The sequence below is a fragment of the Vespa mandarinia genome, chromosome 4, assembly GCF_050613455.1.
Source record: "Vespa mandarinia isolate Hongniang chromosome 4, ASM5061345v1, whole genome shotgun sequence".
Classification (NCBI taxonomy): Eukaryota; Metazoa; Arthropoda; class Insecta; order Hymenoptera; family Vespidae; genus Vespa; species Vespa mandarinia.
In genome coordinates this window covers 134,791-158,073 of record NC_140813.1, presented here as the reverse complement: position 1 = coordinate 158,073, position 23,283 = coordinate 134,791, and the positions used below count along the sequence as shown (strand labels likewise).

General features: G+C 39.4%; 1 protein-coding gene and 1 long non-coding RNA gene across 15 annotated transcripts in view; one reads left to right on the top strand and one right to left on the bottom strand.

The window, feature by feature from the left end:
- Positions 1-23,283, top strand: part of LOC118447168 (RNA binding protein fox-1 homolog 2) — an 80,418-nt gene that overhangs the window by 42,087 nt on the left and 15,048 nt on the right. For 11 of the 14 annotated variants that reach the window (XM_085656625.1, XM_085656624.1, XM_085656634.1 and 8 more), the window contains 3 exons: positions 10,018-10,110; positions 15,052-15,106; positions 16,397-16,417. In XM_085656625.1, the coding sequence (XP_085512751.1) occupies positions 10,018-10,110; positions 15,052-15,106; positions 16,397-16,417 (169 nt within the window). Of the gene's footprint in view, positions 1-56; positions 3,358-10,017; positions 10,111-15,051; positions 15,107-16,396; positions 16,418-23,283 lie in introns of those variants that run through there. The other 3 variants (XM_085656626.1, XM_085656632.1, XM_085656633.1) reach the window with 2 other exon arrangements.
- Positions 19,256-21,129, bottom strand: LOC118447180 (uncharacterized). The gene is made up of 4 exons (XR_014982084.1): positions 20,815-21,129; positions 20,487-20,713; positions 20,182-20,408; positions 19,256-20,109 (listed from the first exon to the last, which is right to left on the bottom strand). It is a non-coding gene; the product is annotated as an uncharacterized LOC118447180 (long non-coding RNA).

Here is a 23,283-nt window from a genome sequence, read left to right as displayed (position 1 = left end):
CCACCCCTTTCAACCCGTCCTCGGACATTTAATTCTATCGTTTGTTGTTTATCAAGAGGAGAACTCGCGGCAGCGGCAGCGGCGGCGGCGGCGGCGACGACGTCGGTCGATCGATCGATCGATCGATCGATCAATCTCTTTACCCTCTCACAAAGCGATTACTCTCATTTTCGTACAGACACGTTTCACACGCTCGACTTTGGAGATGTTTTCTTCAAAGTCGGCGCTTTATTCTCCTTTTGGATCGCTGGCGATTAGAGATGATCGATCGACGTTTTGATAAAAAGGTGCAGCGCCGCGACCCAAGTTTTTCATTCTTCGATCTCAAAGTCTCTCCCATTAGGAAGAGAGAAAGGAAAAAGCTCGCGGCCCTGCACCTCCTTGCTGCTCATTCTCCTTTTTTTTTCAGCGCGCTGGCAACGCTCTCGTCGCTCGATAGTCGAGCTTTTTTAAAAATCGGTAGTTGGGTAAAAGCGATATATAGAGTGTGGGTAGCTGTTAGGTACGTCCAACGACGGCCAACGACGGCGGCGAGTAAGAGAAGATCGAAGGGAGAACGAAAGGGGGTTTCGCATAGTGCCGGGGAAACGTTATGTAAATAGCTTTCAATATGGATGACAGAGGTCTGGATAAGATCCCGCAGTAATAGATCGTGCCGACAGGCGGCATCCGGTGAGCCTGCATACTCAGCGTCTTTGCGTCAAGTACACACGAGTGTACTTCATCAACGAGAGTTCGGTTGGTTTACTCGGACGCGGTAGAAGCGAGGTCTCGTCCTTGCCGATCGATTCGCGGTCTTTTGAATTTTTCCCTATCGATCCTGCGCGATCGCTACTTTTTTTTCAGATTTTCCTCTCGTTCGATCACGCGTTACGTTCTGGTAGTATTCCACTAGAGCACACAGTGGAAAAAGCCGAGTGCGGCCCGACGATAGGACAAATCGCCTTGGATTATGAATAGTCACGAAAGTAATATTTGCTTGTAACTCTTAAACGCGCCTCTTATTATTTTGATCGTTCGTTTGCAGTTGTAATCGTGCCACTCACGCGACCAGCCCTGCTCTCCCCCTCTCTCTCTCTCCTTTTCTATTCCTTCCTGTCGAGAGAAAACTTGTAACAAATCGTGCAAAGCTCACTTTCTAAATTCGTCTTCTCTTCGCTTTAGCTTACGATTATTATTATTATTATTATTATTATTATTATTATTATTATTATTATTATTATTATTATTATTATTATTATTATTATTGCGTCTTCTACCGTTCGGTGGACGAATTTAATCTCGGGCGAGTGTAGGAAAATGATCTACCGTGCTCTTTCTCTTCCTCCGTCTGTTCCTCCCTCCCTCTAGGTCGAACTCGATTTTCTCGCGCGAAATGGCGTCCCACGGGGACGAGGACGTCCGTTTGATAAACGACGTAAAACCATCCCAAGTTTAGTTTGATCGTAGCGTCGAAATCCCTTTTATCGTATCTCCCTCGGGGCAGCAAAACTAGAGAAGATTAAGCAAATCGGAAGTTTAGAAAAGGCAATCATACTTATTAGCCGTAGATTAAATAGCCGAGTAATGCTCGAATAAGCTTCCGTCGGAGCGACGCGCGACTGTCTCGAACAGGAAGTCCGAAAGCAGGGTACGTCCGTACTCCTAACGACCAATCACCAAAGCGAATATTGAACGCAAAGTGGTCCACTTCCACGTTCCGCCTCTCTCTCTCTCTCTCTCTCTCTCTCTCTCTCTCAGGAAGTTCTCTCGGATGGTGGGGAGATTAATTAAATTCTCGTGCAACCGGTCCGCCCTTATCTTCCCGCTCGATCGTTCTCTACCTAACTATAGAGAAACATTTCGTTTCCTCTTACGCGTTAGCCTCTTAACTCTTAATTCTTGGATCGATTTCGACGACTTTTCGACGACTATAACGACAGCTGGTAATCCGGCTAAGCGCAATTTCTTTCGTCTTTAAGAGAGCGTTGCCATCGCATCTTACGACATACGTTTTTACGTATTTCAATCATTTATATTTCTATAGAATTTCGCCTTTGTAAAATGCACGATCGATCGAACGTTGAAACTAAATTATTATACTATTTTTTAACAATTATATTACCTAATGATATATACTCTTGGATTTTACAAAGGCTAGGAGGATAAGACATTTTGTATTTTTAAGAGTGTCGGAGTTTACACGAAAGTACGAAAGGTAGCGAGAAAGAGAGGGAGAGACAGAAAGATCGTACGTTTGCGCGTGTGCTTGGCTGTTTGCGTGTTTTCTCTGTCTGTGTGCGTGCGCCAAGAGTGAGGGAACGAGAAAGAGAAAGAAGGACATTTTTTCGAAAGCTTCGTCAATGTAAATGGAATGTGGCATCCCTAATGAAGCGCAGCATTTTGTAAAAAGAAATAAAAAAGACATATCTTCGAAGAGGGAAAAAGCATAGAGAGCGAGTGCGACGGGATCGAAAGAGAGAGAAAGAGCATCGTCCTTTTTATTCGTTTTCATTTATTCCGAATCGAACTGGAGAAGAAACGAAAAGAACGAAGAGGAGAAGCCTTGCCTGTCGCCCTTGCTTTCTCTCTCTCTCCCTCTCTCTCTCTCTCTCTCTCTCTCTCGTCTTTGCGTATGTGCCCTAGTGACACGTACACGCACACGCGCATATACATATATATATATATATATATATATATATATACATACGTATATATATAGTATATAACCAATGGCGTTAGTTCTCTCGTAGTTGTTAGACGAGCTGTTGCATTTTTACTAGCTAGCCTTCCGCATTTTATCGTTATTTAGTTCCCATTGGTTATACTTGATAGAATCGATCGTAGCGCCTCGTACGATATGCTCGTTCGTAAGGTAAAAAATGTAAAAAACGAAAGAGAAGCGCGAAGAGTACTATCGTAACTTTATGAAAGAGAATAACTTTCGAACGTATAACTTTCGAACGAGCTATTACGTACAAATCTGGCGATTCCGGTCGAGCGGTCACTTCCGCTCGCGAAGGAAAAATTCTCGGGAGATGCTGCCCATTTGATTTGATGAAACTTTGTCGCACTTGTATTATCAATTCTATTTCTCCGAATCCACGAATTCCGATATTCTCGAGCCCGATCCTTACGAGTTTCGAGAAATTGTCGTTGGATCCAAAGTACGAAGGACGAGAGAAAATAAATAGACGACAGAAAGGAAATAGTAATATCTTCGTTTTCAAGTGTGCGGATCGACCAAGTGTTTCAATTTTTCAATTTCCTCGCTCCATATTTTTTTCTTTTCCTTTTCCATCGCGATCGCCGAGCCTCGACTAATCCACTTGCAACGTGACCAGCATGATACGTACATACATGATATACTGCATTTACCAAGACTCATATATATATATATATGTATATATGTATATATGTATATATGTATATATATATATATATATATATATATATATATGTATATATACAATTATATATATATTTACACGCGCACTATACTCGTCGCATAGATATGCGCGCATATACACGTTATAATACGAAAGGTATCTCCATATTTGATTGTTACAATCATCATTATTATTATATTATTACTATTATTATATGTAAATAGTAGTCGCACGCTTTTTTATAGGTGAGTGGAAGGTATAATGAGAGGCCAATGCTTTTATTTTTTTTTCTCCCATATTCTTTTTTTCTTTTCCTTTTGTTTTCTTTTTCTTTTTTAACAATCACGTATGTGTCTTAGAATAGAGAACGCTGCTTTCGATTTCACCGTCGTTCGGCGGATCGCATTATTATATTCTCTCGAATCCTCCTTTGAAAGATTCGTAAGGCTCCATCTTCTTCGCTTGGATCCTCGTCCGATCTTGAAAAACATTGTCGTTATCGTTGCCACTTATATCCGCATCTACGAAACTCGAGGAAACGGCCAAAGAAAATGTTCTCGAAACTCTGAATTTCCCTCATTCGACACACATTATAGTATCCTCTACGATATATTTATTAAAGGACAAAAAGAAAGGAGAACGGACACAAGGAGAGAGGGAGAGAGAGATAGAGAGAGAGAGAGAGAGAGAGAGAAAGAGAGGGAGAGAGAGAGAAGTGAGTAAGATGAGCGAAAGAAAGAAGGGAAGAAGAAAAAAGAGAAATATCTACAACGTTCACAAAGAAGTTTATACTTTTAATCTCGTTGGTCCTTCTTCTTTTTTTCGCTTTTGGTTCTCCTTCCTCCTCTCTCTCTCTCTCTCTTTCTCTCTCTCTCTCTTTCTTTCACTCTCTCTCTCTCTCTCTCTCTCGCCCGCGCTCTCTCGTGTATGTGTATATATAGACATACACTAATATATATAATCTTGAATCTCTCGTATTGTTTTGTGCGCTTTTATATCGTTGTTTGGCAGCTTCGGTCACACTACTTCGAGTACTTTTCAATTTCCTGCTCTTTTTATTTCATCCATTTTTCGAATGAAAATACTCCTTCCATATTTTACTTTCCGTCCTTTAAAAGAGAGCCATGCGCAAATTCGCGAAAGGTAACGATCGAATTTAGTAACGGGAATTGTTCGCGCGCGATCGTACCGAATGACGTTTCTCTTCATTTTTTCGCGTCGCGTACGACACTCCAGTAGAGTATTACTTTACTAAAAAAGGAGTAATAAGAGAGAAAGAGGTAAAATATAAAATAAATAAGAAACATCGACACGTACTCCGTTCAAGTCCGTGCAATACTTTTCCTTTTCTCCGTCGTTTCTTTCTTCTTTGATACGTATCAACAACGGTATGGTTCGACGATCGCGCCCCAACCAAGAAAGGAAAAAGAAAAGAGAGAAAATATTGGATCCTCTTATACAACGAGAAAGCACATCGACGTTTCAAGCTCTTTCACTATTTCTTCCCTCTCCTCGCCCCTCCCCCCTTTCTCTTCCACTTTTCATTTTCCAAATATTCTCCTGCCGTGTTTAGCACTCACTGTATAGCGCATATAATATCTATACTTACATAACAACACGGTTGATTAATTGTTTGACTTGATTGTTCATTGAATATAGTTGTCTCTTCTGAAACACACGCACACGCTCACACACCCGGTCGACGCGAAAGTAGTGTTAATATCTTTTTATTCTGTCTTGCTATGTTTCGCACCTCACTGTTAATTAATTGGGTAATTATTGTTATTCGCCACGCTCTTACGTCTAAGCGCGGATATACGGACACGCATACGCACGCGCGCGTCTCTCGCGGTAAAAGAAATTTGCTCGCTCGCTGGATTCCTTTCTTTTAATTTCTGTTCAAAGTTAATCGCGCTCAATAAGGTTTCTTCGTACGCAGAGAGAGAGAGAGAGAGAGAGAGAGAGGGAGAGAGAAAAAGAGAGAGAGAGTGAATGAATGAGTAAGTGAGTGCGTGCAAGATAAAGGGTTGAGGGAGGGGGCGGGCAGATGAGGTTGACAGCAAACGAAGAGAAATAATAGGAAATTTTTGTAGTAGCAGGAGCTAATCGATAACAACGAGCGTTCGCGATACCGAGTCACTTGTCATTGGCTTCGTTGATGCTGGTAGTAGTTGTAGTAATTGTGACAATAACAGTAATAATAATCGTAATTATAATAATAGTAATAATAACAGTAAATATAATGGCTCTTCAGATTAATTAAAGATTAATCCAATTGTAAGTAATCGTCGATGCTACCTTTTCTCACGGTTTCGTTATATACGTATACATGCGCATATACGTATATAAGCGATCGTTTAGCATCGGCCACGCGTGTCATCGATGGACTCTGTTTACGATCTTTCTATTGCAGGATATAAGAATAACGAGTAAAAGAAAAAACAAAGGCATACGACAATGTCCCGTTTTCCGCGATACGTCGGATCTCTGGCAATTTAATCCCTACGCTAATCATTCGTTCGGTCGATAAGGAATGTTTATTAACGTTGGTACTTTGTTGTATTGCGTTACGAATGCCGAGACCTTTTTCCTCCTATCTCGGGCACTGGTGCAACAGATATATATATATATATATATATATATATATATATATGTGTGCCGCAGTGTGCAACTGCAATTTTTTCGCTCTCTGGTTATAAATTTATTACGCTCTTTGTACCTATTCTTCTTTTATTCTACCTTTATTTTTTTTCTTCCTTCTTTCCATTTTTTTCTTTCACATTTTTTATCTTTTATTATCGCTATTTCACTTTTTTTTCATCCTCAACTTACGTAGGAGGATGAACTTTGACGAATACCTCGAGTACCTGCACGCCGGATGTGTCGACATTTGTTTCTCTTTTCTTACCAGTATTATTATTATTATTATTATTATTATTATTATTATTATTATTATTATTTTTATTATTATTATTATTATTATTATTATTATTATTATTATTATTATTATTATTATTATTATTATTATTATTATGATCATTATCATCGTCGTCGTCGTCGTCGTCGTCGTCGTCATTATTATTACTACATTATTACTATCATTATTATTACATCGACATCGTTACTTTATCGTTACTTTATTACTTACTCACTCACTTACCTACCTACTTACTTACTTAATTACTTACCTACTTACGTACGTACGTACTTATTTATCGTTTCACCCGAGCTTGCATGAGCAGTCATATTTACCACATGCGTGTAACTATTCGCTTTCTTCTTTTAAACGGAATGAATTCGTTAGTAGTGAGGCAATGAGAGCCCGTATGTCCGGCGACGATAGAGAAAAATCGTTGTTGTAACATTGATTAATTTCATTTAATATGCGGTAGTCTTTATGTATAATCACGTATATAATACATACATATATATATTTTATATATATATGTATATATGTATGTATGTATGTATGTATGTATGTATGAACGATTGTTATATTCAAACATACGTACGTATATGTATAACGTGCAGTAGAATGGAGGGGGCTTGAGAAGGAGAGAATTGCTGTGCCTGATCTGTAGTCGGACCTTTTCTACTTTGTTGGAGAAAACGTCTGGTAATCGATCACGGTTGGGGTAGCAATTAATCGTCTCAAGAACGACTGCGGACGATCCGACACGATATAATAGTCCCATTTTATCCGCAGAAAAAAGAAATCTCGTATCTGCTTTACGAAGTATTATTACAATAAGCGAGTGTTAAGTACTTATAGACACGCGTTTTAATTTCGAACGTTTTAATTTTGTGGAGAGGAAAAAGAAAGGTTAGGCAAGATTAGAAATACAATTTTAAAATTCCGTGTTCCTTTGATTTTATCGCGGAATTGACTCTGAGAAAATGGAGCGATACGATCGAACGAAACTCGCGCCCAGGCCTGCATTTTTCTATCGATAGTTAATACTCATTTCGTGTGGGTGCGGCAACAGAATGTTTTCTCGACCTTTTCTTTTTCTTTTTTTATAACGGGAAGAATCTCCCCGCCTCCCTACATCTCTCTCTCTCTCTCTCTCTCTCTCTCTCTACCCCCAACGTCTCCCAACGTTTTTTCTATTTTTCATCGCAACACCTTTACGTCGTTATTTATTGGCGAGGCCACGCTTTCGAATGCAATCTAAGCTCGACGAATCAGATGGTCGTCGTCGCATGGTCCGAGGAAATATTTATCAAAGTTTGCCGCACGCACGTTACGGGGAGTGATAAAAAATTCATAAGACGACATTTTCTAGTTTTCAAAGTGCGCGGGTGTGGACAAGATGGCGTGCAAGATGGCGATCATACGTGGCGGAAATAATAGTAATAATAATAATAATCATAATAATAATAATAATAATAATAATAATAATAATAATAATAATAATAATAATAATAGTGATAATTAAGACGCGAGTATCGCTCCTTTCCGAGTTTCTGCCAAAGGCGCTCATGAGCGCGCCAAAGCGTCGTTAGCTCTTTGAAAATGATCGCGTTTAAAAAAACCAACGGAATGGATCGGTGTATGTTTAATCGTTCGGAGAGTGGAGCGTGCCGAAGAAGCGCCGTAGATTGATTTTCTCTTGGATTTTCTCAAGGATATGCCGGTACCACCCACCACGAGCCGCAATTTTCCAAAGACCGATAAGACCTTTAAAGGAGGTTCTCGAATCGCGCTCGATCTCCCGTCACGAGAGCTTTTCTACCTCTTGACGTACAAAATGCGGCTGCCTGGAAGAAGAGAAAGAGAAAGGCTTTATCTCGCTGGTCGCAGTAGGGGCTAGAAAATAGCCGTGAAAAAAGGTCCGACGTTAAAGCGATGGCGAAGCACGACAACGAGATCCGTGTATATACAACGTCGATGCAAATTTGAGGGAAAAAAAAAAAAAAAGAAAAAACTACCCGGAATTATCATTATTTTCCTTCGACTCTTTCTTTTTCTTTCTTCAAAAATACTTTCAAAAGGTTCGCGACCATTGATTTTCCATTGATATCGACAGGGATACAATGTAAAGGAAAGATTCTAGGCACAACTTTGTTTAAATTCTCGGGAAATTGTTATTATATCATAGATGCGGGCGTGAGAAAAAGCGTGCTCGTTTATTATGCATGGAATATATAAAGTATGTAATCACGGAGCGTGAATGTCGTGACGTCGTCATGAAGCGCTACCGTTTCGACGTTCAAAAATATCGATTATTATCGGTTTCGCGAGATGCCGGTCAAGGTAACTTTTAACGTTTTACCCATCATTTTGCTTCTTATTCTTCTTCCTACCATTTCTCCAATTGGAAAAATTACTTTGCGCAACCCTCGCCGTTCGTCTCGGAGAGAAACAGAGAGAGAGAGAGAGAGAGAGAGAGAGAGAGGGAGAGGGAGAGAGAGAGCAAGGAAGCTGCGTCTCGATTCGTTGAATTTAATAGGATTCGTCGAAGGTAGGAGTAAACATCTCGCGATATCGGCGCATCCTTGGCCGGCTGTCCGTTAGGAGGAGGAAAGTCGATTATCTCGGACTCTCCCCTTTCTCTTCTTCCTCCCACCCTCTCTCTCTCTCTCTCTCTCTCTCTCCGCCGTGTTCTATTCCCATGGGAAGAAGGGACCTACGTTCGGTAGGATCAGCCTCGCTACACGACGTCCTATTTCCTTTTAAGGCTACAAGCGCGAAAAGACTTTTCTATTTCGGACGTCTAACCTACGTCCAACATTATAGGAAAAAGGAATTTATCGACTTTATTTTTGTACCTTTTTCCTTCTTATCTTTACTTTTTTTTTCTCTTCTTTTTTTGCTCCTTCCTCGAGATAAGGTCGAGATAAGGAAATTAGAAAAATCAAAGATCAATCTTTCGTTGCTTCGCCCGACCCATTTACGAACGCGGTGTGAGCGTGTCGAGATCGATTTTCCTTTCCCTTCGCTTCCAAACTTTATTGCTATTTTCATCCGATATATAGTCAGATCAAAATCGATCGATCGAATTTATAGAATACACATACGAAATGGCGTAAAATATATCGTTTAACGCGCCGTTTGCCAGCATCTCTGTTCTTTTCCTGCCTAGATCATCGTCCAAAAATTATCATCCTGGTGATAACCTACCTTTGCCTCACTTTTTTTTTTTTTTTTTTTTTTTTATCATTTCTTTCTCTGGTACACGCACCCCCGCTCGGTACAAGGAAGAATCTGTTACTCAAACGATATGACGATTATCACAATGACATGACACGATACGATATGATTATATGATATGGTATGATATGACAATGAGATGATTAATGTGACCATGACCATGATTTTTTACCATGATTTTACATTTACTTATTTGTTGCACGTTGTTTGGTGCGTCTCCGTAAGCAGTATGAGGCGCTCGCAGATCTCCGCTGGTATTTCGACATTTCGATCTTTCAGTATCTTCGATGGTCACTCGAATATTTAAAATCGGCGGTCGGCCGAATATTTATAAGTCCCTTTATGAGATAGAGATATGCACGTGGAGTGATAAGATAAAAAAGGAAAGATACGCAAAAGTACGAAATGTCGAGCCAGCCAGTCGGCTACTTGCGAAGCGCTGGCAGTCTGTAAGTTGAGTTTAATGCATGTTGTTTTGTCTGTCCTTGCATGCAGGGATTCGGTTTTGTAACATTCGCAAATAGTGCTGACGCGGACCGGGCACGTGAGAGGCTACACGGCACCGTGGTTGAGGGCAGAAAGATTGAGGTGTGCATGAACTTTCTTATACTTATACAATACATACATACAGAAAATTTTATATCTACATTGTATAATATATATATATATATTTATTTATATATATTTATATATATTACACGCGCACAAACACACGAAGTATATATATATATATATATATATATATATATATATATATATATATATATAATCATATAAGTATACATTTATATACGTGCATATATTCGTACGCGTATCGCCTTCGAATTTGGCATAAAGTGTATCTTTGTTTTCAGGAATCGAGAAACACTGGAAAGCGCGCGTTTATAGCGTTTTACAGATTCGAACGTTCGCGCGCTTTCGAATGTTTCGAGAAAAGACGAGAAATACGATCGAAACCGTCTACGATCGTTTTTGCCGTTTTTTTCGTTTCAAAATCGCGTTGAATGATTTTCTTCATCCTCTTTTTTCTTTTTTTTCTTTCAAATATAAATTTTTTCCTTGTCTACGTAGTCGAATCGATCGTGGTTCGATTTTTCCCAATCATTCGACGCGATACGAGAGAGTCGTGAGTGTGAGATGGAGTAAGAAAGGGCTGAGAGAGAGAGAGAGAGAGAGAGAGAAAGAGAAAAAGAGTGATAGTGCGAGAGGAAGAGAGAGAGAGAGAGAGAGAGAGAGAGAGAAAGGATGAAAGAGAAAGAATGATAATAGAAGACAGAGATAAGGAACGAAAGGGATCGTAAGAAAAAAAATGATCGTTTTCGTTCTTTTCTCATTCGCGATCGTCCTTATCGTATAACATTTTAGATTTTTTGTAAACTCAAAGGACACTCGTGAATAATTTTTCTAGTTGTAAAAGATAGTTTTTAAGAGGATTTAGAAGGCACGTTAGAGCGTACCAAGTTGCAATTTTCGATGCGACGAATACGTTTCCGAGAGAATACGTTCTCGTTATCTCGACGACGAACGATTTCTCTTGAAAGTCCTCTCGTCGTTTTCGAAATACTTTCGACGTAGTTTGCGATCCACGCGAGATGCAATTATGAGATTTTTCGAAAAAAAAAAAAAGAAAAGTGACGAGTTTCAATAAAGAGCAGACAACGGACGACGAAGTTGTACCTTGTGATTTAAAAAAGCTATAGGATGAACGAGGGCTTCCAAAGGAACAAAAAAAAAAAAAAGAGAGCAGCAGCAAGCTCTCTAAGCGCGAACACGCCGTAATATTCCGCGAGTACTACGAGTATAGTTTTTATATTGTATAAAAGTCTATCACTGGTTTCCTCGAACTCTAATTAATTTTCCAAAGTTCTAAATTCCGTATTGCTATCTCGATATCGACTAGAATATCATTTTTTACGGTAGAAATAGGATTTGATCTGTTCGTTTATCGAAGGATCGTTTAAACGTTACTATTTTCAAGGGTCTCGGCAATTTTAATCCTCGATCTCCGTACGTGGTTCAAACTCCGTCGAGGGTAAAAGAGCGAGCGCGCGAGATACCGATTTACGAGATAACCTTTATAAACTCGTTTAATTGATAAAGAAAGAGGCAGGGACCGGGGGAGGGAGGGGAGATACTCCGACGACGTTCATCGAGCTTTGATCGCGAAATCAAGCGAATACTTGTCATCGCTCGCTACGTGGTAGACCACGGAGTGCAGGGTATACTACGTCCTGCTATCTATCCATCGTTGCGTTAGTATCAAACAATGGCGGTTTAGATCGATCGAATAGTCCGATCGGTTAGCCGTTGGTGCCTAAAGGAGCACATTGCAGAGGAGTCTCTCTCGCTCGCACCCCCTTGTTCGTCTCAAATTATTCGCGCGACTTTAGCCGCATCCCTTCGATGGCAATCTAAATATATCCGCGACGTTAATAATTACGTTCTCATTCGTTATCTGTATCTGGACGAATCGGTATCTCCAACGTTCCCGTATATCGAGAATGGAGAATATTTTGTAGGGCGATCCGCCAACGTGGACGATTCACATTAGACTTTTAAACTTTAACTACAGTCAAGTATGGGGCCATTATATGTTAGTAATAAAATCAGTTCCACAGTTATTACGTCCACGTTTGTCATATCGCCGTTAAAATGAAATATCTTCGACGACGACGACGACGACGACGACGACGACGACGACGACGACTACGACGACGTTGAAGGGGTGGAAGCGCAACGATTTAAAAAATTACGAATAAACCGATGAAAAAGGTTTATCTCATTCGAAAAAAAAAATCAAAAATATTATGTGTTACGCAGATCTCTTGAGAAAAGAAACAAACAAAGATGGGAAAGAATAAAGAGAAAAGTTAAAATGCGAGATTTGAGAGAAAAAGCGAGTTAGAGAGAGAGAGAGAGAGAGAGAGAGAGAGAGAGAGAGAGAGAGAGAGAGATCGAACTAGAGATAAAATCGATCGCGTTCGATCGCAATATTAGGATAGATCGATCGAGAAATAGAGTAATGGGCGAACGCCGGTCGAGGACACTGAGGAGGCTACTGAAAAATCAAACCTCGCAAAGTGTCCAAAAAGGTAAGGAACAATACGAAAAATTTACAAAATCTCGAAAAAGTTATCGCAGACGATAAAATACGATAAAACAGACGAACGAGAGTAATGACAAAAAAAAAAAAAAAAAAAAAAAAAAAAAAAGAAAAAAAGAACAAACGAACAAGAATAGTTATAATAAGCTCGCACTGGCCGCTCTCTCACGCGTTCATAGATAAGTCCAAAATTGTACATACATCGAACGGTCGATCTTTTTCAAAGCAACGCTACGTGCACGTGCTTTTTTTTACACACGATACTTTTTTCTTCACCTTCATTTTTTCGCAAAAAAGAAAAAAAAATCAAAGCGAGGAACGAGTCTCTGGAATATCCGTTCGTAATCTTTTCCTTCATTTTTTTTTCTTTTTCTTCCGTTTTTTTTTTTTTTTTTCCTTTCGTTTTAATATTTTCATGACTCGCGTTAGAATAAGGCTGCGAGTGTCGATCGATTCGTTCGAATACTTTCGAACGCTTGGCAAAAAGGAGAGATCGGTTGAGATTTTGATACCTACACATTGCATCAAGAACGGCGAGACGGCACGTAGATAGTAGCTTCGTTTTCGTATCGTGGTTCATTATCATCGTTCGGTTCGTCGAAAGGCGGCGCGTTTAAGTCGGTCTCGTAAGGTGCTACCAAGCGGTTACACGAGTAAAAATATTCTTTTCGTATCGTAACGTGCGACGTGCGATTTATCTTATACGTTTTGTTAGAAATTCGAGGAAACGAACGTCGTTATTTGGCGAATAAGAAAAAATCGTAAGGGGGCAGGTGGTCGGGGGCAGGGAGTGACGAGCCTAGGCCAGTTCGTAAATGCATACATAGATCGGCTTCCGGCATCGACGATGAATACGTTAGCATTACGACCTCAACGAAGCTCGAGTTTTCTTACTTTGCAAGTCAAATTCGGCCGGAGGTCTTGCGCTCTCTTGTGCTCCTCCTTCTCTTCAACGAGGAAGGCCGTAGCGCGCGGTTAGTTTTAGATCAGGAAATTTACCAAAGTACCCTTAACGAGATTCGAAATCGGCCTTTCCATTATTTTCATCGCGATCGTCTTCCGTTTCCTTCCATTGTATAAGATTTAAACGCGTTAAAGATCCTAGCTAGAAAATAGCGATTGCGGTCTCCTTCTGCCCAAGCGTTCGAAAACGTCTCGTTCCCCGATAATCGATCTAGAATGTATCTCATCTTTTTCACACGTTACATCGTGGCACTTTTTCTACTCGAATATCTCGCTCGATTGATGCTCCTTCTTAGATCAAAAATCGTCGCTTCTATTCGAATCGTTCGAATTTAATGTTCCACCTTAAACGTTTTCAAGTTTCGCCTTTTATCGTGATTCTGTTCGAACAATATTCTTATTATTTCCTTACGCTTTTCAACGCGATGTCTTTTTCGATCGAACATTAAATTCGACGATCGCAAACTTTCCGACTTCGAAGCGTATCCTTAAATTAGACGAATTTTTTCGTTTCTTTTTCTTTCTTTTTTTTTTTTTCTTCTTCTTCTTTTTTAATCCTCTCTTTTTACGCATTCTAAGATTAAATCCATTTATTTGTTATCTCTTCGAGAAAGATAGAAGAAACGCGAAGCTCTGCAGACATGTATACCTACATACATGTGTGTGTGTGTGTGTGTATATATATATATATATATATATATATATATATATGTATGTATATATATATACACACACACACACACACACACACATATATATATATATATATATATATATATATATTTTCGATGTCGGAAATTCGGTTAAGAGAGGTTCTTTTCGTTGCAGGTTCTCCGTGTATCCCCGATGCCAATGTAACGTACCTTGAAATCAGATTTTACGTGGTAAGCGATAGGGAAGACGCTTTATCTTCGAAATCGTTTTGAATATAAGAAGAAAGAATCTGTTATCTGAATTCAAGGGAAGAGCTTCGCGTCGCGTCGGTCGGCGCGCGTCGAGGATACGTCGGACGAAACGTTGCGCTGTTTCAATTTTTTCATTTCAGTTTGATTTCTCTTTCCTCTTACGAGAAGAGACTCGACGCGCGACCGAAGGATGTTATTTTTGTTGTATCGTTCGAACTCGGATCGATGCACATCGATCTACTTATTAATTTTCAAAAAAGGTCAGGAGAGAGAAAAAAAGATAATGAGAATCCCGTTATATGTTAAAGCCCGCTCGGATAATTAACGTCGAAATAACATTGTGTTCATCGAGCTATTACGATCTTGTGCATCGATCGTAGGTTTTCTCCTTTTAATATTCGACTCGTGCGTGCCCGTCAACTATTTCAATTCGATAAACAATAATGCCTTTCTGATATCCAATAGTTTTTCAGTCGCGAGGTACGCGCGAGTCGAAACGACTGACCATCCCGCTAAAGGATTAAAAACATTTCTAATGCAATATTTTAAACTCGACAGGTGAACAATGCTACGGCGAGGGTGCAGACGAAAAAGCCACCGACGGTACCCAACGGTAGGTCAAAACTGTATAAATTGCATGAACTGTCGTCCGAATAATAAATATCAAGCTCCCGTTATCGTATTCTCTACGAACGTAACGCGACTCGCAAGGTTAATCAGCGTTATAAATAATTAGACGATCGCGTTGGCGTCGCACTGCCAAGTGTTTCTTCATTCGTACATGTCCACCGTTTAATTATAATCTCATTCGACTTGTTCTCGTTCGACGACTTATAAACGCGTCTTTTTTTTTTTTTTTTTTTTTTTTTTTTTTCTTTTTCCTATTCGCGATAGAAATTCGATCGTTCGTCCGTCGAGAAGGAATTAATGCGATCTTTACTCCGGATATCGTTCTCATAGTTCTCTCATAGTCGGAATCAATTTGAGGAGATTTATCCGCGTACTTTGAAGCTCCTTTATCAACGAAATGTCGTTCGATAAGGTGCGTCCCGCCGATACGGAAAATTCTTTTTTCCTAACTAGACTGACACTGTCTGCGCGACGATAAATCGACGGTTAATCATATTGTCTCTCGAGTATCTTCTCTCTATCGTCCATAGTCCCGTCGTCTATTTCTCTCCCCTTAAGATCTAATGCGTGGCAACTATAGGTATAGCGTAAAAGGACCGCGCGGCATCTAATTATAGTACCATTCGTCCAATTTATCGATCGAACTTTTTCCCCCGTAAAAGGGAGCGCGACGGAAGAGAGATTGAAAGCTCGCTAGGACGTAGGACGTGTTGATATTTTTAACGGCGAGAACATATTAATGACGTTTAAAGAGCGACCTTTTTGTTTGTTACCCTTTCGCGGGGATCCTCCGGAGGATCCACTTCGATCCCATTTGAATTTTTCTTATTGAAAATTTGACTCGCTTGCATATCCGTAGGATATGCCCTCATCGTACAACAAGGCCATTAGAATTTCTACAAAAGGGGAACGGAAAAGTCGAATAATTCGCCACCTTCCGTTTCATTACGAGTCGTTTTGCTACGGGAGATACGGAAGGCCTAGGGGTCACGCGATAGTACGATCAATCGAGGATAGTACGATTATCTCGAACAGCTTCGACCTCCACGTGTCGAAGCTATTGCTGCTACGCTACTCGACAGCTTCCAGCGGTGCGGCTCTCTCGTCCTCGCGATCTCGAAATTGCCACGAATTCGATGGCAATTAATCGATCCAATACGTCGAACGTGTCGAACGCGACGATAACGCGCCGCGCAAACGTTGACTCTCGTAGGATATGGGAGAACGACCGAGAACGAGAAAATAAAAGGAGATAAACTCTTTTCTGTTGCAGTTTGCGTACAATGGCCAGAGGGTAGGTGCATCCACGATGTGCCCGAGTCGGCACTGCTGATTCTCTACTACGAGATCCGTGAAAATTGCCACGGATTTTCGTGAAGGCGACCTATAGACAAAAAAGACAAGGCAACGACGCTAATGAGACGACGAAAGACGAACGGTGTAGAAAACGACTCGAAAAGAAAACACTCACACGCGCGCGCGCGCGCGCGCGCACACACACACACACACACACACACACACACACGCACGCACGCACACAAAACAAAAATAAGAAAAAAATCTTCTCGCGCGACCAAGTGACTAAAAAGATGCAATCGCGAAAGACAATATGAAATAGAGAATCTTGAAATGATACAAAAGTTTTCTTCGTATCGCTAAACGGGAAAGAAAGAAAAAGAATATGTATATCGATCGAAGGGAAGAGAAAAGTTTACAACACAGAGCCGCCACAGACCACGACCAAGCCAAAAAAAAAAAAAAGAAAAAAAGAAAAAAAAGAAAGAAAAAAAAACAGCCACGAATATGTGTTATAGATAAAAGCCAAAGAGAGGAAAAAAGGGTGGGGGGAAATCTACTTACTCGTTTTTTCTTCGTCGACTTTTTTTGCGGTAGAAACGTAGCGATAATCCGCGGCACGGTGAATCTCCCTTTTTTTTTATCAATGATTTCGTAGAACCTCAATGACGGGGTAGTAAAAGTACAGGAAAAGAGAAAGGAAACACGATCGACTTTTTTCTTTTATCGCGCTTCACCCTCCTTTCTCTCTTCTTATTTATTTTATTTGTTTTTATTTTTTAATTATATATCCATATATATATATATATATATATATATATATCCATACTCGTGTAGTACTGGGTTCCAATCGATTCTTCGCTTGGTTATATGTTCCCGTTAAAGGTTCTAACTCTATTTTTCATTTGATCTCTCTTCTTGCATATTTTTCTTAAAAGAATTATTACAGTAAAGGAGCGGCAGTAAACGATACGGTCAGTGATTAAAGGCGGATTAACGAGACGTTTCTATCGAGAGGTAAAGAAAATACAATAGCGTCCGATAAGATCGTTTTATCCTTGCCATTAGTCGTTTGAAAGAAAATCCAAAATATTCTCTTTTTATAATTAAGTAACATTGTTGATATATTACGCGATCCGTCAGGATTTCTGGAAGCAGCTTAAATGTAACAAAATTGTAATAGGCTATTATACAGCGACATTTTTTTTAAATAGGTACTCGTTTAAGTACGCGCGTTCATACAGACGGAGTGTGTGTATATTATATATATATATATGTATATATTATATATATACATGCACATACATATATATATATATATATTTTTTTTTTATACATATACACGCATTATTGAAATAGCGCAACGACGACGTCATTTTCGATACGACGTCACGTATCGTTGATCAATATTCGCTCGAACATGCTGCCATGTTTTCGGAAAACGGAGACGTCGGTGTGACCGCTTTTTCGTACGGGTTATGCGAATTTTCGAGTTTCCTAGAGAATATCTTTTATCTCGATAGCTTGCAATTACCAAGAACAAAAATTACCATTGCTTACTTTTTATAACGACACTAATATCGAATAATTATATACCAACTTTATCGATTGAGGGTCGCTTTTTCTTCGCGATTTTGTATTTTCTAATCTATTATTGCGTTATTAGAACGTACTAAATTATTAGCGAGTATTGTAAACAACTCGCATTCCATTATGATAAGCTAATTATAACTTGAGAGGGAGAGAGAGGAGGGGAGGTATAATGGTGTACGGGAATCTTGGTTAAATTATTTTTAAGTAGGTAATTATTCAAGGACGAATGATCGAAGAGAAATCGCAATGTCGAACAAGAACAAAAGGGATAAGATGGACGGATTTGCAAGAAACATATGGTCCTTTGTGAGATATTACGAAGGAAAAAGGAAATGCTTGTTGCTCAAGCGTCAAGAAGGATGAACGGAGGATGGCAACGATGACGAAATGAAGGAGGAATTGTGGAATTTGAAAAAAAGAAAGAAATCAGGATGGGGATCGTACTTTTAGCGAATTTCTAGCGGTTTTTTCCGCATTGTAGGCGCGAGTTTTTTATCGCCAAAATTCGTTCGAAATGATCGAAAATGATTTTCTATATAACCAACGATATCAACTTGAACCATTTCTCCAAGTTTGACTCTCTCCTTCTTTTCCTTTTTTTTTTTTCTTTTGCACCGATCTTTTTCGCAGAAATTTGCGAAAATTGTCTTTTCCTAAGCGCTGCTAGGATCCCTCCTTAGACCATCTTGCACGAAACACGATATACGTATATACCTTTGATCGATAGACGATCGAAGAAGTAAGAAAAGATGGCATGCGCGTTTTATCCTTCAGAATAGGTGCTTACGAACGCTATTCCGTTCGCCAAGTTTTCGCCCATAGTATTATATATGTGACGATTTTTTCAAAGAAAACCTTATAACCGATTAGAACGATTTGTTTGATCAAAGTAAAAAAGACTTGGAAATGAAAAACAAAAGAAAAAGCATCGAGTGTGTTCTCAGAAAGAATTCGCGTTAGACCGTTTGCATGAGATCGTTTCATCTTACGTTTTCTATCGTGCTATTCTTAAGAATGCATCTTACGTGTTTCGTTCCTCTCGACCCAACGAAGAGAATCCCCGCATTCTTACCGTGCTCACGCATTCTTTCTCATTAGCAGATGCCGATTTCGAATCGATTCGAATATATATATATATATATATATATATATATATATATATATGCACAGACACACACGTCTACCTATGTACAATAAATAGGCACGCACGCACGCACGCACGCGATTCGCTAGTAACTTCTTTTATGGCGAATGATACGCGGCCAGAGTCTCCGAGAAGCTTCTTCCTTTTTGAAAAAAGAAGAAGAAAGAAAAACTCCAAGAAAAGAAACCACCTATGTTCCCTCGTCCGTTAGTGATCAACGAAAGTAAAAGAGGGAGATAACGAGAGGGAGGAAAAAGGACAAACGATAGAAAAATTAACGGACGGATTTGTAAGAAGAGGACGACGACGTCGCCAGAAAAGAAGGCATCGAAGACAATTTGCACGACTCTTAGCCGATTTTTTCCCGGAGAAGACGAAATTGGAAGAGGAAGAAAAAAGTACATGCTTGTGGACCAAAATCCGAGGAGGAAGAAGAAGTTACAGGGCCGAAAGGAGTTAATAAAATAAGGTCAGCACTGACGACAAAGTAACCAAAACAAAACAAAACAAAACAAAAAAAAAAGAAAACAGACACGGGCATGGAAAAGGAAGCGCGCCTAGATTACGGGGCGGGGAAAGATATATACGAACCGATCGCGATCCTATTCGCGCGTATAGCTTCTCTCACTCTTTCTTTCGCCTCGTTCTTCCTCGTCTTTTCTCTTTTTCTCCTCCCGTTCTCGTCTCGACCTTCCTTTCTCGATCGTAACAAAATCTCGCGTCGTATCGAAGCGAGCAAACAAATAGAAAGATGGATAAGTAGAGAGAGGGCGAGGAAGAGGAAAGGAAAAGGACACACGAGGCATCTTTCAACGATCGATCCGGTGTCGAAAAGCATATTATCTTATACATATTACCAGGTACCGTTCTCTTCGACTCCCCCTTTCCTTCTACCATTCACCCTCAGTCCCTTGTGAGAATCTCGCCTGGTAGCTTTTAGTCTAGGGCTCTCTCTGTCCAGTGGTAAAAGCATGAGGTATTTTCGTATGTGATAATTCGTATGATTTATTAATTATCGTATTTACCATTAACCCACATCGCCTTTCTATGTTCCCTCTCACACGAGCAACCCTCGACGAACATTATCCCAATCCCATGGGTTCTTTCTCTCTCGCTTCCCGACTAAACCTATCCTCTGTTTTCCACAGGTCCCTTTGGTCGAATCTTTCATGACGCGTTCGGTCGCGCCAACGTTGGACGAAAGCAGGTTAAAACGTTTCTCTTCTTTTCAAGAAGTTCTCCGACACTCGATCTGAAATTTACAAATGATTCCAGAGTTTTTTTCGGTCCTTCAAAAAGTACGCGTAAAATATAAATATATCGCCTATACCGCAACAAATCTTGCTCGATGACTCCGCCGTGATCGCTACGAAAATAGCGTCGGTATAGCTTGGATGTGAGGACGATTCGACTCGAATCATTTTTTTCCCTCCTTTCGATTCTCGTCCGATCGATTATCCTTCCGCATCCTCTGATCTCTCTTCTCTTTTCGCATCTCATACGTATATATGTATGTGTATAGATAACACATACGTACATAAATACGTACGTACGTACCTACATAGATATACATATGTATATTCATCTAATATGTTCGCTCTCAACATGCATATATATATATATGTATATTATATAGATTTTTAAATTGTTACTATTACACAATATATAATCACGGTAATGCGCCACATATTCACTGGTTGATGACTGTCTCGTTGACAAAGGCCCGTACCTTGCCTGTGGTTGTGCTTGGTTGTGGTTGGAGCGGTTTTGGGAGAGAATTTTTTACTTGCTTCTTTTTTTAATATTATTACCTTTTTTAATTTGCACGTCTCATGTCGTGGCCTTGGCTTGCCTTCATATGAGATTCACCTATGACTTATGTATATATGTATGTATGTACGCGGTCTCTTATATCTTTGCAGACGTATGACATATCCTTTTCGAATATATTTTTGTCTATTCTTCTTTACGTATACACGCGCGCGCGCATATATATATATACATATATATATATATATATATATATATATATATATATATATATATACACACACATATATATATATATATATATATATATATATTTAGAGGCGCGCGCGCGCGCGTGTGTGTATCAAAATACGTATATAGCGTACATATAGACATAACGACAGGCGTGTATATATGAGACGCGCGCGTTCGCGCTGCTCGCACGAGCAAGTACGCGCGTCACGTGTATATACGCGCATCTCTCTGTATACGTATCCGTAGAATATGTGTATACATATATGCACGCACGCATATATGCGTTATTATATCGTTCGTATTCGTTGCGTAATTAATCGGACGATTTACGAATTAATTGCGATTGAATACGCATATAATGTATAACTACATAGAGATACGTATTTATAGATTATTATTACATTATAATTTCATACGTATGATACGTGCGTCCTGGCAGTCGTACGTCAATTAACAATAATTGCACCTACATGTATGTACATTACGAAAGGCTAATGTAAGTAGATTTTATTGAGGCCGATCTCTTTCCTCTCTTTCTGTCTCGTTCTTTTTCGTACTTGCTCCTTTTCTATTCTTCTTTCGTACTCTTATTATCTTCATTTTCATTTTATGTTTCTTCTTCTTCTTCTTCTTCTTTTTTCTTCCTTCCTTCCTTCCTTCCTTCCTTCTTCTTTTTCTTTTTTTCAAACCGTTCATTTCTTTCTTTTTTTATTTATTTATTTTCTTCTTTCTTTTTACCCTCCTATATACGTCCTTATTGTGCATAATTTTTCTTCTTTATTTACTTTTCCCTTTTTCTTTTTTCTTTTATTTTGTTTTTTTTTCTTCGTTCCATTGGTCCGATGCGTACATATGTATGTATCGTATATCGGCTAATTGCTATTAGGTTTAATGGGAGTAACGATTCTCTTTCATCGGCACGATAAAAGAGAACGAGAAGCATGCTGGCCTCCTTTTAAGAGATCGCTTAATTTTTCTTGAAAATGTATGTTTTTCTCTTATCTCTCTCTCTCTCTCTCTCTCTCTCTCTCTCTCTCTCTCTCTCTCTCTCACTCTCTATCTATCTATCTATCTATCTATCTATCTATCTCTACCTTTTCTTTTTTCTTCTCTTTTTCCGTTCATCTTGTCATCTTGTTATAGCTCTTCCTATGCGGGCTGCCATGGCGGCACGATCTTTTTTAATACTTATCATCGATCTTTACTTTTTATCTGAGAACCGTTTTTAATTGTTATCCATTAATCGCGTGACACGGTGCGTTAGTCATAAACTAAGATACTCGAGAATTATTTTTTTATCCGACGAAAATTGCTACATGCTCGATAAAATGTATATATTGTCGCGCGATTTCGCTCGCGATGAGCTATTAATTAATACAACAGCTAGCCGTTTTAGCTCGTTCAAAGTGGAAAATGGGACGCCGATCGATGGACTTCGTGTAGGGACTGATGTAGTTTTTTCACGTGTTAAAGGAAAAGATTATCTCGCGTCGAATGAAAAAAGCGCTTAGAAAAGTGCTCGTTATAATCGACGAAAGTTTCGTTTTCATTTCGTTCCCTTTATTTTTTCAACTCGAATATCTTTTAGTTTCTTCGACGATCGCGTCTTTAGATTCTTATTAATATTACGTCAGAGCCAAAAAGAAATATATCCTGTATTGTAAAAAAATTGTCGATTTCAAAAACATCTCCCCTTGCGCTGTTACGTACCAAGGTGGAAGTCTTATTTTTGGACGAGTCAGCGTCTTGCACGTGTTCGACCTCGCTTCTTCTTCTTCTTTTTCTTCTTCTTTTTTCTCTGATTAACGTTCTTCGCGCTCCCGGTAACGATCTTCTCTTATACTTTCTTTCAACTACGATCCACTTTCGAGGATCTGCCTTATGATGGTGCATAAATTCATCGAGAATTACGTTAAATTTCTTCTTTGCTTTTGTAAACCTGATAGGTGTACGTCACACGACGCGTTCGTCTTTCAATTATTATCCGGCTATATTTTTTGGCATAGTAGCTTCGAAGAATTGGCATCGCATAGAGATCAATTACTATTCATAATTGATAAATGTACATAACATATGTCCGCTTTAAGTATTTTCTCTCTTCGCGCTTGATCGCGAACGCACAT